The 18,355-nt window shown below is 37.1% G+C and overlaps 2 protein-coding genes across 4 annotated transcripts; one reads left to right on the top strand and one right to left on the bottom strand.

The window, feature by feature from the left end:
- The first annotated feature begins 3,393 nt into the window (after nucleotides 1–3,393).
- On the top strand, nucleotides 3,394–12,608 carry LOC131660175 (protein ESSENTIAL FOR POTEXVIRUS ACCUMULATION 1-like). Of its 2 annotated transcripts, none has more exons than XM_058929349.1 (9): nucleotides 3,394–3,571; nucleotides 4,477–4,565; nucleotides 4,695–5,654; nucleotides 5,737–5,866; nucleotides 6,646–7,437; nucleotides 7,575–10,353; nucleotides 10,896–11,089; nucleotides 11,232–11,291; nucleotides 12,084–12,608. In XM_058929349.1, exons 1-9 carry the CDS (start codon nucleotides 3,505–3,507, stop codon nucleotides 12,440–12,442), a joined length of 5,430 nt encoding a protein of 1,809 aa, XP_058785332.1. In that variant the 5' UTR covers nucleotides 3,394–3,504; the 3' UTR covers nucleotides 12,443–12,608. The 2 variants fall into 2 exon arrangements, with proteins under 2 accessions (XP_058785332.1, XP_058785331.1); XM_058929348.1 differs by having other exon boundaries at nucleotides 10,893–11,089.
- Nucleotides 12,609–12,740: 132 nt separating this feature from the next.
- Nucleotides 12,741–14,298, bottom strand: LOC131660176 (uncharacterized). 2 transcript variants are annotated; one of them, XM_058929351.1, is made up of 3 exons: nucleotides 13,938–14,298; nucleotides 13,611–13,811; nucleotides 12,741–13,175 (listed from the first exon to the last, which is right to left on the bottom strand). In XM_058929351.1, the coding sequence occupies exons 1-3, from the start codon at nucleotides 14,109–14,111 to the stop codon at nucleotides 13,062–13,064; spliced, it is 489 nt and encodes a 162-aa protein (XP_058785334.1). In that variant the 5' UTR covers nucleotides 14,112–14,298; the 3' UTR covers nucleotides 12,741–13,061. The 2 variants fall into 2 exon arrangements, with proteins under 2 accessions (XP_058785334.1, XP_058785333.1); XM_058929350.1 differs by having other exon boundaries at nucleotides 13,575–13,811; nucleotides 13,938–14,292.
- Between the last annotated feature and the right edge of the window lie 4,057 nt (nucleotides 14,299–18,355).

Genomic DNA, 18,355 nt, shown 5'->3' with positions numbered 1-18,355 from the left:
CATCAACCGAGCTACATATAATTTCGCTTTAGGGACTTATAGTCTCTGGCTAGTAGAAACTTCATCGAAGGAAATATGTCCTCAAGAAGCACAGGTCTGCGGGATATTCTCCTTAGTCTCGATCTAAAAACATTTTGTCCTCTATCTAAATGCCTCATGCTTGAGGGACTATGTAGTGTTATATTTTTAAAAGGACTCTTATAGGGCAATGATTACAGGACGACCCCTGAGAGGTAGAGATGGCAACGGGTCGGGTGTGGATTTCACATTACCCTAACTTGCACCCGAAATCGGCACCCGAACCCGAACCCAAATGTTGTTCGGGTGGAAAAATAACACCCACACCCGTTGGGTTCAGTTTTTTCCACCCAAACCCAAACCCGCAGCAAAATACATAAAATATATATTTTCTACAATTTTCCTACAACTTTCCACAATATTATATATATGTATATATAAGCAGATGTGATTTCGGGTTTCGGGTGCGGGTTTTACACTACCCAAACCCGCACCCGAAATATCGGGTGCACCCGAATTCAAACCCATTCAACTCGGGTTTTCACCCGTTGACTCAGATTCAGGTGCGGGTGGGCCCCGCGGGTTTGGGTCTGCTTGCCATCTCTACTGAGAGGCGAGAATGACATGTCACCCAAAAGGGAGGTATCACCTCACACCAAAATCTCCCTATCGCCCAATCATGAGAAACATGGGAAGAGACGTTTCTAGTGCAGAGAGAAGCCAGGGTCATTAGCTCACCTACTACCTCCTTGGAAATCGGGATATAAGGTTCCAACATTGACTAAGTGGACGAGGACCCTTCCCAAGAGAACCCTAGGCCTTAAAGGCCTTTATAAATACATCTCCCTAGGAGGAGGAAATGACATGTCATAACTCATACTGATCACACCCCTCAAAAGCTCTTACCTAAGCATATCGTCCATCCAGAGAGTCTCTCACCTCAGGTGAGCACCATCATATATAATGGTGTAAGCGGATCAAAAAAAATTAATTAAACTAACAATTCAAACTAAACCAAATTGAAAAAACCGATTGTTTCTAATTTCGTTTCAAAATTGAACCAATTAAATGAAAACCAAGGTGAAATGGTTTGATTTTCGATTTTAACTTTTAGGAACCTTCAAATCGATGATATGAACCAATGACTATATATACACTTTAAATTTTTTATTCCACTCATCATTAAGCCCAAATTTTGCATATGTCTATCCATTCTTTATCTTTCTTTATGTTTCATTCCTTTTAGTAAAACACACAACTAGAACAAAACTTCAACCATAGAAAGTAGAAACCATAAGTCACAAAAAATTGCTCTCGCCGAAATAGTGTTCTCGCAGCCATCCACCACTTTTTCTTTCTCTTCCGTCGTTCTGATATGTTATTTTCGTCTTCTTCGTGTTCAAGTTCTCTTTGTTAATTTTTATTTTTTTGCCTTTTTTTTTCTTCTTCATCAATGAAATTCTTTCTAGTCTCGTTACAAAATAATTTTGATATGTATTTGAGGTGTGAAACATGTTAATTTATGTTTGTTGAAACTTATTATTGTTATTGTTGTGTTTTATTTATTAAGCTTTCAAATCTCTTCTCAACCTTTTGATCCCAAGTGATAACTTTTATATTTGACATGATGCAATAAAAATCATGTCATTGTTTCGTATGAATTAAGAAAACTTCTAAGTTGTTTGAAAAAATAAAGCATGAAATAAATTATGTATATTATTGAAAAATAATAATGACATAAAATATGCATATGAAATGATCAACCAATCCAAATCAAACCGGTTCAAACCTGTTGGTTTGGTTCAGTTCCATATATTAATGGATATTTTTTAAAAGTGTAATGTTTTTAAGTATTTAAAAAAGAAGAAAAAAGTTATTCAATAAATTAAACAAAAATGTATAAACACGTTAATCAAACCTCTGCAATGCAATATCTTTTTTACCTAATTAGATTTGTAAACTGGTATGCTTTTATTTTGTTGATGGATTACTAATATTACTAGTTTTCTTATTACACCCTGTGCAGTCTTAAAATATTTTATTTTTATAATAGTTTTACATAAATTCAATCATGTGATTAAAATTTTATAAAAAGGATTATAAATCTAGAAATATTATTTAATAATAGTATTTTTTTGGTACAATTTAATAATAGTATTTGAAAATTAATTAAAAAAATTTCAAGATAAATTTTTTTAAATATATTTTTAAGATTATAAAACTATTTAATTAAACTAAATTTTTGTAATACATTTTTCTCATGTAACAAAAAAAAAGTATATGTGACTTATATATTTTACTAAAATAACATATAGTTAAAGAGAAATTGAGTAGTAATAATTAATTTGATAATTAATAAAATTAAATACTACTAGTAGTCAATAAACCTAGGGGTGTTCGCGGTGCGGTTTGATTCGGTTTTGAGCATAAAAGTCATCCTAACCGCGAGATAAAAATACATGCGGTTCGGTTTGGTTCGGTTGATTTTTAAAATGTCATCCAAACCAAACCAAACCAAACTAATGCGGTTAGATCGGTTCGGTGGACCGCGGTTTACACTATAAAATAAAAATGTACTAAAATAAAAAGAAAAAAGAAAGTAATTCAATGTCAATATAATATATGATATTATACCATACAAAAGAAATTATATTACAAGAACAATTTATATTACAAGAACAGTAGAGAACTAAAAATACATTATAAATGAAATATATATATTAGATAGTAGAGAATTACATATATATATGTAGCTCAATAAAATACAAAAACTAAGTCGATTATGCCAAAACTTAAGTTAATAAATTAATTATTAAAATTCAAAACGTGAGGTGTGGTTGTGTGCAATTGGATTTGGAAAGATAATAAGTTAATTATTAAAATTCAAAACTTAAGTTAAATATGCGGTTCAATTCGGTTTGGTTCGGTTTTGTGAAATAAAAACCGCAAACCAAACCGAACCGCGCGGTTTAGTCCAAAAATCATCCAAAATCATCCAAACCAAATGCGGCTTTTTGCGGTTTCGGTTTGGATTGGTTCGATTTGCGGTTTTGCTTTTGGATTGGTTCGGATACGATCACCCCTAAATAAACCCATTGAAACGTTTAGGACATTGACAGACACGCGTAATAATAGTAAAAAAAATACGAGGGAAAGTATAACAGAAGAAACCCCTCTTCGAACCCAACTCACGCGCGTGTTTTACACGCACATCAAAATTCACCACCCTTTCAAACCTTTTCAACCGAAATAACCATAGCAATGCCTCTGTAGCTCGGTGAAAACTGTAGCGCGTGAACACCACGAACAAAAGCAAGCACGAGAGTAATAACTAGTGGACCCAAACTTTGATAAAATCATCATCAATTTGCATTTTAAGACACCACAAGTTAAACTTATAGATTCACTCACCTCTTTGCATTTCAGTTTCCGCTTTCGCACTTCAATCGCAATCGCAACCGTAACCTCTCTCGCCGCCGATCAACCATGTCTCACCGGACTTCCGCTACTTCCCTCCATGTCTCCACCGCTCCTCCCTTTCCGATCTCCAAAGGTTTCATTCCATCCTTTTTCATCTCTAATTTCTCCCTCTCTCATGCCGCCACTAAACCCTAGCATCTTGTTCAGAAAATCGATTTTAATTTAATCTAAACCTAATTCTTAGCTTCCGCCATTTTATTGTTATTTTTTGTTGGAGTTGAAGCTTCTTAGATCTTTGCACCGTGTAAAACGTCTATGCCTTTTCATCGTGTTTGAAATCATGAACTGTTACTGTTAGGTTTTTCTGGTTTATTCTATAAGTAATTTTGATTCTACTTGTTTATTTATTATTACCACGTGTTTATCCAGCACTTTTAGTTTAACTAGCTTGAAACTAAGTTAATCTCCGACTCTAATTTTAGATTCATTTTGCTGTTTGTATGCAAAATTGTACATTTTTTATCTCTAATCTTTCGTTATTTCCTGGTTTATTTTTATTTATACTGTTTTAAGCCGGCACTTTATTCAAGCTATGAATCTTAATGTATTCTACATAATCAAACATCGGATTGATTTGCGTGATTATAATTGTGTTTGAGATGAGTTTTAGAAATGGTTGACTACTTTTCATGTAATCATTCTAATAGCTTGTTATTCCATGAAAGTATCAAAGTTTTTTTTTTTATAATTTTTTTTTAAAATGGAACTTTTTTTCCTTCTCAATTCGTGTGCTTTTTACTATTTACTTTTAATGGAAAAGAGCTATAGATGGAAAAACAGTTAATTGACATATTGTGTTCTGATTCTTTACTGACCATGTAGCTATTAGCTTTTCTTGAATCTTACATGGTTACCTGTCTGCTGTGAAACTTATGTCAATAGTTTTACTTCTTTTAGATTCTGCTTTAGTAAAATTTTGAAATTGGTTAAAAACTCAATTTTCTTGTAATAACTGAAGCTCTTATCACATATGTTCAGATTTCCAAGGCTCTGACAATCCTATTCCACTCTCACCGCAGTGGCTTCTGCCAAAGCCAGGGGAGGGAAAACCTGGAGCAGGAACCGTGGTGTGTAACAATTACCTGCAAGTTTTGAATTAGATTTTTTTTGGCGTATTGTTGTAATGTTTTTTTCTTTTGAATTCACTCCAGTAATATTTTATAATTGCTTCTAAGTGAGTCTACTTTATTTATCAGGAAAGCCATGTCATCTCAACTCCATCACTTAGCAATCACTCTGAGACTGTTAAGACATCTGGAAATGAAGATGTGCGTGACGACCATAAGAGAAAGGACGTCTTTAGGCCATCCGTACTTGACTCTGAAAGTGGACGCCATGACCGTTGGCGCGATGAAGAGCGGGACACCAAGTCCTCCATACGCCAGGAACGTTGGAGGGATGGAGACAAGGTCTTGGGGGATGCTCGGAGAGTGGACCGATGGGCAGATAACCCGTCTTCTAGGAACTTTGGAGAAACACGTCGTGGTACGTCTGATAGATGGAATGATTCAGGTAATAGAGAGATGAATTTTGATCAGCCGCGTGAAAATAGGTGGACCTCACGCTGGGGTCATGACGAGAAGGAGCCTGAAGTTCTTCATGAGAAAAAGAACGACTCTGGTAAAAATTGTGATCTGCACCTGGACAAAGGTTCGTCTCACATTTCCATTCCTGGTAAGGATGAAAAGGAAGGGGCTCGTTTTTCGCCATGGAGATCTAACTCCTTACAAAGACGTGGAAGGATAGAGCCTTCCCATCACCAGAATATGACACCCAGCAAACAAGTGCCTATATTTTCTTCTGGGCGGGGCCGTGGGGAGGATACACTTCCAGGTGCTAATCACGGACGTGGCCGTGGGGAGGATACAGTTCCCGGGGCTAATCACGGAGGTGGCCGATTTGGTTCTGGTGGGAGTCCTATAAATAGCTCCTACATGCATTCTCAATACCCTCAAACTGTATTGGATAAAGTTGAAAGGGAGCGTGGAGAAGCTCATCCATTTAGATACAGTAGGACTAATATACTTGATGTGTACAGAGTGACTGATGTGCATACAGCTATAAAACTAGTGGATGATTTTGCGCAGGTTCCTCCTTTTACACAAGACGAACCATTGGCGCCTCTAGCTCTCTGTGCACCAACTTCTGAGGAACTGGTAATTGATGTTACTGTATATTGTTTCTGGATGACACTGCCATTTCTAGTGGTTTATTAGATTGGTTTTCTGTTTGAAACAGACCGTCTTAAAGGGTATTGACAAAGGGGAAATAGTTAGTAGCAGTGCACCTCCGGTGCCAAAAGATGGACGGAACTCAACAGAGTTTACACATTCAAGACAAATGAAGCTTGGAAATGCAGCTGTCCAAGGTAAATTAATACCACTTGCCACTGATTGAGTTTTTTAGAAAGCTCTTCAAAGTAAAACTAAACACACAGTTATATCTCTTTAACCAACTCAGAAAATATATAGATCTTAAAGCATCCTCTAACCATTTTAAAAATGTAGTGCTAATTAAAAACTAAATACGACTCCGGGAGTTGTATATTTTACTATCCCAATAAACGACACATTACAGGATAAGTTTTGTTTCTACGTAACTTTTAAAAGTGATATTTTTACTATAGTTTAAATTGTTTGGGACTTTGAATTTTTTTTCTATAACGTTACTCGGTATTGAGTATTTTTGCACATGCATGGTTGAACTTGCTCTTATGTCACTAGTGGTTCTTGCTCACCTTTTTTTGTCTCTGTTAAGATTTACTATATTGTCTATCAGGTCTTATTTGATTTCAATATTCATTGATGCTATTATATATTGTAGATACTATCCATTGTTTGGAACCTAGAATTCTTGTTTCAAATGTTACTGGGTCTGATGAGTACCTATTAAAAATAGAAATACACAATTTACAATAAGCTAGAACTACTTTATAGAATACATTGAATTTGTTCTTATTGATATTCAATGGTCAATGGATCTAAACTACTTACGAAGTGAAATATTGGAGAGGTGTAGGAAAGTGGAAGATTAGTGTGTTTTATTTCCAACTGTATTTCACTTTAATGGATTATACCTTGTTGAATTTGGCTAATATGAAGATGGGTTTTCATGTGTCTGAAAGGGCTTTTCCAATACTGTATGCAGATAGAGGTGAAGGTGGTGGTTCTTATAAAGTAGCTGATGAAGTGCACAGTAACAGAGAGTCAGCCTTTGAAGAAAATAGTCCTGTTCACCCTGGTACTGGACGGCATGCCACATCGCAGGGTGAACAAGCAAGTAGTCTCATGCATGATAGCAAAAATGTGCCTGGTGATGTCAGTTCAAAAAACTCAGATATTAAATGGTCACACCAGCCAAAAGATTTTCGTACTCAGTGGGAAAATAACTTGGACTATTTATCTGACACCAGAGATGTAGCTAAGTGGCAATCTAGCGAAGATTCAATTGTTAAAAGGCAACTAACTGGATACTTGGATGGTGAACTGGAAACCAGGAGAGTTCCGCAGACTTCTCCAGAGGAGTTATCCCTTTTCTATAAAGATCCTCGGGGTCAAGTTCAAGGTCCATTCAAAGGAGTTGATATTATTGGATGGCTTGAGGCTGGATATTTTGGTATTGATTTACTAGTTCGTCTGGAAAGTGCAGCAGCTGACTCGCCATGGTTGCAACTTGTTGATGTCATGCCCCATTTACGAGCTAAAGCCCGACCACCACCTGGGTTCCCTGTAACAAAACTTGACACTACAGAGGCACCTGCTCGTCAAAGTGCCGGTACCTTTGTGAATATTCATACTGGGCTGGGTGAGGTTGAGAGGTTGAGAAATAATTCCATGCATAGACTGGGTTCTGCCACTGAAGCTGAAAATAGGTTTTTGGAGTCACTCATGTCTGGTAGCAAGAGCAGTTCCCCTCTTGAAAACGTGACCTTATCAGAAGGTAATACTGTTTTTTTAATAAATATTTTTTATATAGAAGTATGCTATGCACTACAATTTCTCTCCATAACATGTACTATATATTGCGGCAGTTGTGTTTTAGATGGTCATATTTTATCCTAATCACATACATTTTAGGAATACAAGGCTTTATTGGAAACAATTCTGGTAATTTGGGCCCATCTGGAGTTGATGGTGTAAACAACCCATACTTGCTGGCTCAGAGGATGGCACTTGAACGACAGAGGTCCTTACCAAATCCTTATCCATACTGGCCCGGGATTGATGCAGCATCTCTTCCGCCAAAATCAGATGTTGTTCCAGATGCATCGCCACATTCAAAACTCATGTCTTCATTGAGTGACAATTCTCGACAATTTCAGTCCCAAAATTCTGAGTTGATCTCAGGTATCCAAGGATTATCCGACAGGGCATCCACAGGCTTAAATAATAATGTTGCTGGCTGGTCGAATTATCCTCTGCAAGCTGGATTGAATCCTCTTCAGAATAATATTGACTTGCATCGTGATCAAAATTTTATACCATTTGGAGTTCAACAACAAACATTTCAAGCATCAAACCATTTGTCTTTAAATAATTTAAGGGCTCAAACTGCAGATAACCCATCTAATGTTTTAACAGCAGAAAAGTTGTTTTCTTCCAGTTTGTCCCAGGATCCCCAGATAGTGAATATGTTGCAACAGCAATACTTGCTGCAGATGCATTCACAGGCAACTGCTCCTGCACAGCAGATGCCTTTATTAGATAAACTCCTATTTTTGAAGCAACAGGAGGAGCAACAACTGTTAATGCACCAACAACGGCAAATGCTTTCTCAGGTGCTGCAAGGGCATCAGTCTCACCAACACTTTGGTGGTTTATCTTATGGACAATTGCAGGGTGGTGGATTAGGAATGGGGAATTTGCATGTGGAACCTTCTCAATGGCAACCACCTCATGAAAATTTTCATTCGAGTTCTCAGACACCAGTTCCTAGTGTGCATGATGAGCTTAATACCAAGTCTTTGAATATATCTCAGCAAGAAAGCCAAGATACTAGTTATAATAAAAGCGCTGAATCTGTGCAGCTGCCTCATCAATTTTTTGGGAATATGAGTCAACATAAGGGTTGGGACACTGCTCTTCCTGAACAAATTAATGAAAAATACCAGAAGGAAACATTGCCTGCATCAGCTTCTGTTGAAAGTTTGCTATTGCATGAGCAGAGCAGAACTACAGAAGAGCCTAATATCGCACAGAAACCTTTTTCTGCTTCTGACTGTACTGTTAAATATGTGGAGCAGATGTCAGATAACAATGATAGGGCTGATGGTACTCTTGTGAATGCAATTTCTGAGTCTGCTGAGTATTCCAAACCTGCACTGTATGTTGCACCAGTTATTGTAGTGTCTTCGGCTGCATCACCATTGGCAGGTCAAGTGGGTACGGATGTGTCTTCGGCTGCATCATCATTGGCAGGTCAGGTGGGTACGGATGTGTCTTCGACTGCATCACCACTGACAGGTCAGGTGGGCACCGATGTGGAGATTAAACCAGAGCAGCTAGGTGGAAATGTCGTTTCAAATGCTGAACCATCTGTGGCAGATGTAAGAGATATTGAAGTGCGTGAACCCAAAAAGGCTACTGAGAAGAAATCAAAGAAGCAAAAATCTTCCAAATCCCAATCTTCTGGTCAAGCGAAAGGGTTGCTAAAAAATGTAACCTTGCAGCAGTCGAAGAATACAGAATCTGAAAAGCCAAATTATAGTGAAATCAATTTGAAGGAGGTCAACAGGGAAGAAGAAGATTATGAAACACATCTCAAACAAACAAGCGGTGTGGACGGTGTTTCTAGAACTGCTATCACAAATGTAGTTCATCATGAAGTTAGTGACCTCCCTGCTACTGTTCCAGAAAGCATTGCTGAGACATTTGTTGAGAATGACTCAAAGTCATTCAGTCCTGTTGCCTCCCAGAATACTGAATTGCCTGCAGGGAGAGCTTGGAAGCCTGCTCCTGGTTTCAAAGCGAAGTCTTTATTAGAAATTCAACAGGAAGAGCAGAAAAGGGCACAGACAGAGATGCCTGTAATTGAGGTTGCTACTACCGTCAATTCACCAAGTGTGACTACTCCCTGGGTTGGAGTTGTGGCTAATCCAGACCCTATCAAGGTGTCTAGTCAAAATCATAAAGAAGCAAGCAATACCGAAAATCTGGGAAAAACAAAAACTTCTCAACATAGCAAGAGCAAGAAAAGTCCATTACATGATCTATTGGCAGAAGACACAGAGATTTTTAATGAAAGAGATGGCACAGGTCTAGACAGTATATTATTCTCACAATATATAGCTGCCCATTCAGAACCAATAGATGAAGGAGAGTTCATTGAAGCTAAAGACACTAGAAGGAGCCGGAAAAAATCTACAAAATCAAAGGGTTCAGGGTCCAAGATCTCAAAGCCAGTTGCTTCTAGTGAAACACCAATAAGTTCAAGTCCCATTGAAAAGGGAAAAAGCTCCCGGTCTGTGCAGCAGGAGAAAGAACTGCCTACCATACCTTCAGGACCCTCTCTGGGAGATTTTGTTCTTTGGAGGGAAGAGCCAACAAGCCCATCTCCTTCTCCAGCTTGGACAATTGATTCTGGTAGGGTTCATAAACCACTGTCATTAAGAGACATTCTAAAGGAACAGGAGAAAAAGTCTTCTGCAGTTCCCCCAAATCAATTTCCTACTCCTCAGAAATCACAGCCTGCCCAAACTGCTCAGAGTAGTGGTCCTTCACGGACAATTTCAGCTCCAACTTCATTAAAAACTGCATCTTCTAGCCACATAAACTCCGAAGCTTCTCATTCAAAACACAAAGGGGATGATGACATGTTCTGGGGTCCAGTTGAGCAATCTAAGCAAGAAACTAAACAGTAAGACTTCTGTCTCGTTGTAGTGCTATTAGTGTTTGATGTATATTCATGCTACACTAAGTTTGCGATTCTTCAATATATATATGTTTGATCAAACTTATTTTCTACGATGCTACTGTACTGAAATGGTTTTGTATTTTGGAATCTGTTAGTTATACATATATATTAGGGCTCTAAAGTTTTTTCTATATCACAACCAATTATAGTAAGAGGTCTTATTCTCTTAGAAAACATGTGTTTTGCAACTGTGCAACTAAATATCAGTTTTGATAAAAATATGATAACGTTATACCATGTAAAGTGATCATAGATTTTTAGATGGTATTATACGATGTTAAGGCTGATTTAAAGACTTGGGTTAAGCATCCAGGAAAATTTATTACTTCTATGCTTCCTTTGGACACTATCTCACTATCGAAAAGCATTTGTCTATTTAGAAGCGATGCTACTACGTGCAACATTAGGTGTATGACTGTGTGCATGAAACCTTCTTTTGAGGATATGTTGATTCAGTATATATTTTGTTGCCGTTGTATAAGCAGGTCAAATTTCCCTCAGCTTGCAAGCCAGGGGAGTTGGGGTTCCAAAAATGTTCACATGAAAGGTAATTCTTCTGGATCATTAAGCCACCAAAAATCTGGGAGTAGCAAACCAACAGAGCGATTGCTGTCATCATCACCCGTCTCTTCTCAATCATCGCTGAAATTAAAGAAAGATGTCATGACTAGGAATTCTGGTAAAGATTGCTTGTGTTTATCTTAACTATAATTTCACTTGCTTTGCCAGTACTGTCTAATTGAGCGCTCTGTGTGTGTGTCGTTGGATTATAAAATGACTTCCTAAAGATACTGAGCTGTTTTTCTATTTGAAATTTTCAGAAGCCATGGACTTCAGAATTTGGTGTGAGAATGAATGTGTGAGACTTATTGGGACAAAAGGTACCTACCATTTCAGACTTGGTTTTAATTTTATATTTTGATAGAAAAATCCAGATTTAGGTTGACTAAAGAGGTTGCCTAACATATGTTTTTTTCCAAATGTTGTCGTCTCCCTAAGGCAACGTTTGAGTATTGGCCTTTGGAGGGAAATGTAGGAAAAGATTATTTCTCATTTCAAAATTTAAGAAATTAGAAAATGTTTCTAACATCAATTAAGGGCTTGTTTGGATAAACAAGTTATTTGCAGCTTATAGCACAAGTGCTTAGCAAAATAAGCTCGCTTAAGCTGTTTTTATATCAAAAGATGAAATACACTTAACTTGTTTTTACATATGTTATAAGTTGTTTTCACTAGCTATCTTGAAGAATTTATAAAAATAAATTAAAAAATATATATAAAAAGCTTCATAAGCTGTTTTTGTTTTGATAAAGTCTCTCAAACAACGTCACAAAACTTATAGCAGTAGATAAGCTCAGATAAGCCAATCGAAACAGACCCTTAAGGGTGATTGGAATGTTATATGATAATCTATCATGTGATTTCTTCATTTTTTTTTTTTATCTCAAATTATATCATGATATCGACTTATGTTATATGATAATCTATCATGTGATTCCTTCATTTTTTTTATCTCAAATTATATCATAATATCGACTTAGCCCTTCAAAACCCAACTCCCAAGCATACTCTTGAGGAATTAACTGGATATTGTCAGGCATTTGGTGTTCACATTATCTATAGTTTAATCTCCTATATAACGTCAATTTAACTATATTTTTTTGGGGTGGCAGATACAAGTTTCCTCGAATTTTGCTCGAAGCAATCAAAATCTGAAGCAGAGATGTTTCTGAAAGAAAATCTTGGATCATATGACCCTGATCATGAATTCATTGACAAATTCCTCAATTACATGGAGTTACTACCTTCCGAAGTCTTGGAAACAGCTTTTCTGACTCAGAATGATCGGAAAGTTGTTGGAAGCATAATATCTGGAAATACAAATTTACAGAATCTGGGACAGGCAGATGGTTCCCCCTTAAAAGGTGGAAAGAAAGGTAAGAAAGGGAAAAAGGTTAGCGCTGCAGTTTTGGGATTCAATGTCGTAAGTAACCGGATTATGATGGGTGAGATCCAGACAGTAGAAGACTGATGTCTAACATTAACACAGGTTGTTGCGGAACATGTAAATATGTTTTGTCCATACTTTGTACATGAATTTTCCATTTTAGGATTTTTGTTTATACAGCAACAGTAGCAGCATCAATTGGATCTGCTCTAGCAATTTTGTCATTTTAATGTAAACTAGCCTTAATTTATTTCTAGTAATTTGCTTTTGTCTCATCTTCTTTTGGCTTCCACTCCTTGTTAAAAACTTTTTCCAATGTATCATTCCCATAATTATATCCTTGAAAAAAGGGTTATTTATAAAAATGATTTTTCATGACTGAACAAGCTCAACCTAAATTTGTATCTCTTTTAAAGCAAATCAGTTGAACTACTATTATTTGTTTTGTTAAAATTTAAGAAAACAGATAGGACAATGTCTTGTGATACTTGAACACAATACTCATCTTCTGTCTCTCAAAAGAACAGGCAATTTGCTTTGATAAATTTATGACACTACAAACATAAATATGCAATGAGCAGTAGGTATTCTTCTTCTCTCTTTTTTTGGACCACAATGAGTAGCAGCTCTACATTAATAAGATTTACACAAGTAGTTTAATTCAAATTTAGAAACCTAAAAAGTCATAGTTATTTTTTTTTCTTCATTTGGGAGGTAAGATTTTTTCATTTTTAAATGCATGGTCTTCATAATGATCCAATTCCTTCTGATTCTTGTCTTGCTTAAGTTTTCTTGATCTCCTGCTGCTCTGCACATCCTGACCATGAAAAGCAAGAATGCAATTTTTCTCAGACTATGTACTATCTGTCTATGTCATGTCAAAGAGAAAAGCTAAGTTGATAAGTTGATAGATTACTCCCTCCGTCTCATAATAAGTGTCTCATTTCCATTTTTTCTTTGTATCAAAATAAATGTCTCTTTAGAATACCAATGCAACATTTATTATTTTTTTCCACTACTATACCCCTATATATTAACTTTCACGTTTTTCAACAACTCCACTATCTATAATAAATAAGGGTACTTTGGTAAATGATATTAACTTTTTCATTAAAATCAACACGTCTAATCATTTTCTTAAAAACTGCGCAAAGCTCAAATAAGACACTTATTATGAGACGGAGGGAGTATTTAATTGTATGTGAGATAAGCTTACAGATGGTGATTCAAGTTGAAGAGGAAGTTGATGTACAATTTGTGATCGCAGTGCCAGTGACATTTTGGCAATTTCTGAAACAGCTGTTTCTCGAACCACAGGAACATCACTGACCAAGTTCTCATAAGCTGCTTCAAAAGCCTCCAACCAAAACTGAGGTAATCCAATGGAATTGCTATGACTGCGACTGTACACATCCCACATACGTCTCACAACCTTTTCTCTCTCCTCCACTTCCTATTTCTCAATTGAAAACCAAAACAGAAACAAAATGCAATGTCAGTTTGTGATCTGTGAAGAAAACTGCTATATCTATATGAATGAATAAATGTAAAATTATGTCTTGTTTGTTGGGTACCATACCAAGACATCTAGATCTTCAAGAATCATAGAATCCAATCCATCTGAGAATTGATTAAGGTTGTTTGTGGACCATTTGAGGGTGACTGTGCCAGTGAACATGGACCAAAGAGCTATAAGGACAATTGCTGTCAAGGCACATAACATGTAGTGTCTCTTGCCAACACTTGCAGTCATTGTTGCTCTCTTTGTATACTGGAAGAGGGTTTCAGATGAACAAGGGACAAAAACGAATCAGTATTGGTGACTGATGAGGGGTGTAGCTGTATCCCACAGATGAGCGATAATAATAGCAACATGTCTCTGTTTCACACTCCAAAGTCCAAAATATAGAAGTTAAGTCATAGTAGCAAGTGGTGGTTAGTGGCCTAATGAGGTTGGCACATAGCACTTCATATGCTCTTTGCTATTTGACCACAACTATTATAAGTTGTTTTGTTGAATTCATACAAATTAAAAAATATAATTAGTTTTATGAAAAGGATAAGTTATTAGTAACTTTTTAAAATTATTTTGTATTAATAACATACAAAAGATGAATTAAAAACTTATAAGAATCGATATTGATAAATAGTAAATGATATTATAAATCCTTTTTATCAGTTTAAGCAAATTAAAAAGGCTTAAAATTGCTTAAGTGCGCTTTTGGTTCTCTATTTTTATATTTTAAAAGTTTTAATCTTACCATTTTAACATTCAGTTGATTGGTTCATTATTTTTTTTAGCTAGAACTTCATGGATTATACACTTATCAAATTTTGCTTTAATAATAACGGAGATCCTGTATTAGAGTGCGTGTTTTCTCTAATAATCTGGATGTGTTAATACAAATTAAAAAATATATTTGATTATATATTCAAAAAAGTTATTACTTTTTAATAAAATCATCTTGTATTATTAGTATTGTAGGAAATATCTCAATAGATTTAATAAGTGAAAAATAAGTGATTCTTTTTCGTCGTCCTTTTTGGTTTTATTTACATCAGTATCCTTTAAACCATATTTTATGGCATTGACGGTTTAAAATCAATCGTTATAGTTGTTACAACAATTATAATTGTTACATTATCATGACCATTATTGTCCTATTTCTTTGTCTGAAGCTTAGTTGTATAACTACTATCAATAATTTGTCACATGACTCGTATTTTGGTTAGATTCTTGTCTTAAAGTCAAATTATCTTGCTAGTCGAGTTGTATTCATCTCTCTTATACCAGTTTAAGTGATCTTTGAGGACTCATCATGCTCTAGAGTTAGTGAGTCGAGGTCCCACAATGCTAATTGGGCTTGGGTTTTTATAAATATATCAATTCATAGTCCCTCAAGCATAAGATTCGTAAGGGAGAAGTGATTTAAAGCATATTAGTTCACAAGACCTATAAGGGAGAAGTGATTTAAGGCTTGTTGGTTCATAGTCTCTCAAACAAAAGATCTTGAATGGCTAAATGATTAAAGACCTTGTCGGTACCGCGAAAATTAACAGAGTCGCCACTAGCATATTTATCCTTTTCAGGAGGGAAATGCCAGCAAACCACAAAACAAAACAACGGTCTCACGACCAGAGAAAAGGGTAAGGGAGTCGGTTACGCGAGGGGAAGGTATTAGCACCCCACGCGCCCATCGTACTCGATGGTATCCACGCTTGTGTCTAAAATTATGGGTGTGTAAGCAAAATGCGCTAATCTAGACTAAAATGCATGCAAAATGTAGGGAAAAGAAAGAGTTGTGGTCGCACGGGTCCTACCCCGCTGCCTACGTATCTATTTTGCAGAATCAGAGCTACCGTAGCTCGGCTAACTAATTTCTGTTTGTTTTGTATTTTTTAGGTGAACGGGTTACATTCACACTCTGCTGCTCAACCTTTGGAGACTTATGCTGGGAATGGAGCGGAAATAACAAGCTCTTAAGAAAAGAAAATCAAAGAGTGTGGTTTGTGTTTTAAAGAATGCATGACGAAAACCTAAGCTAAAGGGGGAAAGCTTGCTACCTAATGTTATCATACAAAGGGTACAAGTCTAAACTAGCCTATCATCCTACGGGGAAAAACGAATGCAAACAAGTATATCACACAAACGAGCTCCACTCGTAAAGTAAACAAACCAACGGCACTGGCCGAATGGTAGAAAAGCAGTCCCGCCATAGCCAAGGGGAGCGAATCACCCGAGTCAACCAAGCATTAGATCTCGCGAAAATGATTGGGCCATAGACAAGAGGAGTGAATCCCTCTCAGCAACCAAGCCGTCACGGATCTGAAAGGAAAACGGTGCGTGCGTACACCGAGCATCAACGTAGAGCGACGTGAGCTATAGTAAATGTGGGGATCCGACTGCATGAACCCTTTTCCTGACATACTCGATAACAAGATCTTGTGCAGGTTCAGAAGCGAGCAACGCGTAGCGTGCGCATAATGAACGGACTCGATGAGACTAGGCGGGGGTTGATTACTAACCCTTTCCGCGTGCCTTCCTTGAGGACTTAACGGAGTGCCATATAGGACTTATTACACCGTGACTCCCTGCCGCAAAGCACAAATATAAACACACCAACAAAAACAGAGCCTCTTTCGAGGGCTTGGCCAGATGCATGTCTAGGTCCTACTTCTCATGTTAAAGGATGATGCGAGAAAGCGATAAAGTGCGAGAAAAATAAAATGAAACGGGATCAATACCAAACGGATGATGATCCGTAAATTATAGCGAAGAGAGCAAAGAAACTAAAGGATCCCGCGAGCGAGCTAGCAAAGCAAAAGCAAATAGTCAGCACACCGATTAGCCATGAAATCACACAAAGGTCGACATGTGCGTCGAGCATAATCACAATACACCTGCAAGAGGAACAAGCAAACTAAACAAGCAGATATAAAGTAATAGGAACGTGTCTCCAAGATGAGAACACGATGTGAGTGAAAGAAATTGTGTCCCGCAAATAAAGCGGAACACTCACGCAATAAGCGTCGATCGGTGATTATCCAAAAGCCTTGCACACTAGCACACAAGTTAGAGATAACAAACATCGCAATCGAAATTGCGTTATTGCATTATAAGCTAAGAGAAAATGAACGATTAACACAAATACGAAATGGAAAACAAATGTCAAAGGGAAAACCAACAATGAATAAACTAAAATCAATCAATGCCAATCATCTCATGAGATAGAACATTTCACAAGCTTTTCAACGATATAAAGAACGCGCAAATCAGAGTTACGAGTGAAAAGATATGAAAGATTGAAGTTAGGAAGTAAAACAAGCAAAAAACACAGCTATGCGTCGACCTGCTGACAACATGCGTCGGCCTGAACAGGGAATGCGTCGACCTACTGGGTCGGCGTGCGCATACCCGAGACAGGTAAGAAGGCTATGCGTCGACCTGCAGAAAGCATGCGTCGACCTACAAGAAACTATGCGTCGACCTGCAGAAAGCATGCGTCGACCTGAACAGAGCCTGAGACGATCTACTGGGTCAGCGTGCGCATACCCGAGGGTCACAAGAAGGCAATAGGTCGACCTACTGAAGCAAAAACCTCAAAAAACCAAAATCTCGCACGAGCAAACGAAATACAAACCACCACAGACGACCGTCATGCGAGCAATGATAAAACATGCGTTTAAGGGCCCAAATCCTTCATTTTGCACAACATATGAGATTCAATTCATGCATGAAAATTAACATCAAATGATATGCCAACAATCGACGTGTCGGCGTCGCACCAAGAGCATGAATTAGCAATTATGAGCATCGAAAGCAAGATCAAAGCATTCACGATTAACCATGACTTCACATATCAATGAGTGCACAATTTAAACACCTTGTTAACAAACATTTCATGCTTTAGCAAAAGTAAGCAATGGCAACGAGTTGACATGCGACATGCCACAAGACATGAACAAGTATTGTGCAAATGACAAAGAGATTTCAACCAATTCCGGACTTGATCATTATCAACAAGTAGCAACAATTAAGGTTCAAAAACCATAAGGCTCCGTGAATTCTCACTCAAAGATCTCAATTAAGCATTTCAACAACACTTATCATGCAAAAAACTCAAAATTAAGCACAAATGCTTCAAACACTCAAATGATCGAACACTTAGAATGTGATTTCTTGTATCATAAGCAACATGCATGTATCATCGACGGCAATCCACCGGTAAATCTCGAATTCAATCAAATAATCAAGATCAACACAAATCATTCCATCAACAAGCAATTATCATCATCAACTATCATAGATCCATCATCCACAATCAAAAATCATCATGAGCAATGTCGAATTAAGCAACAAAATCAATGATCTAGCAAGGTTTGTAGTGTATTTACCGGATCAAGCGACGAGAATGAGATCGGATGAACACGAACGCCAACACGACGCGAACACGAACGAAATCCAAGGTATGAGAGAGGGAGAGTGGCGCGCCCTAG

The sequence above is a fragment of the Vicia villosa genome, linkage group LG3 (genome assembly GCF_029867415.1).
Source record: "Vicia villosa cultivar HV-30 ecotype Madison, WI linkage group LG3, Vvil1.0, whole genome shotgun sequence".
Taxonomy (NCBI): Eukaryota; Viridiplantae; Streptophyta; class Magnoliopsida; order Fabales; family Fabaceae; genus Vicia; species Vicia villosa.
Note: the sequence above shows the minus strand (reverse complement) of the source record. Positions and strands in the feature narration are given on the sequence as shown.

Bases quoted from the DNA above. Each gene is read 5' to 3' on its own strand.
- LOC131660175 (XM_058929348.1), top strand. From the start codon at position 3,505: ATGTCTCACCGGACTTCCGCTACTTCCCTCCATGTCTCCACCGCTCCT. The intron at 7,438-7,574 runs GTAATACTGTTT...CATACATTTTAG, and splicing joins AAACGTGACCTTATCAGAAG to GAATACAAGGCTTTATTGGA. The intron at 11,090-11,231 runs GTAAAGATTGCT...TGAAATTTTCAG, and splicing joins TGTCATGACTAGGAATTCTG to AAGCCATGGACTTCAGAATT.
- LOC131660176 (XM_058929350.1), bottom strand. From the start codon at position 14,111: ATGACTGCAAGTGTTGGCAAGAGACACTACATGTTATGTGCCTTGACA. The intron at 13,812-13,937 runs GTATGGTACCCA...ATTGAGAAATAG, and splicing joins TTGAAGATCTAGATGTCTTG to GAAGTGGAGGAGAGAGAAAA. The intron at 13,176-13,574 runs GTAAGCTTATCT...TTTCATGGTCAG, and splicing joins TTCAACTTGAATCACCATCT to GATGTGCAGAGCAGCAGGAG.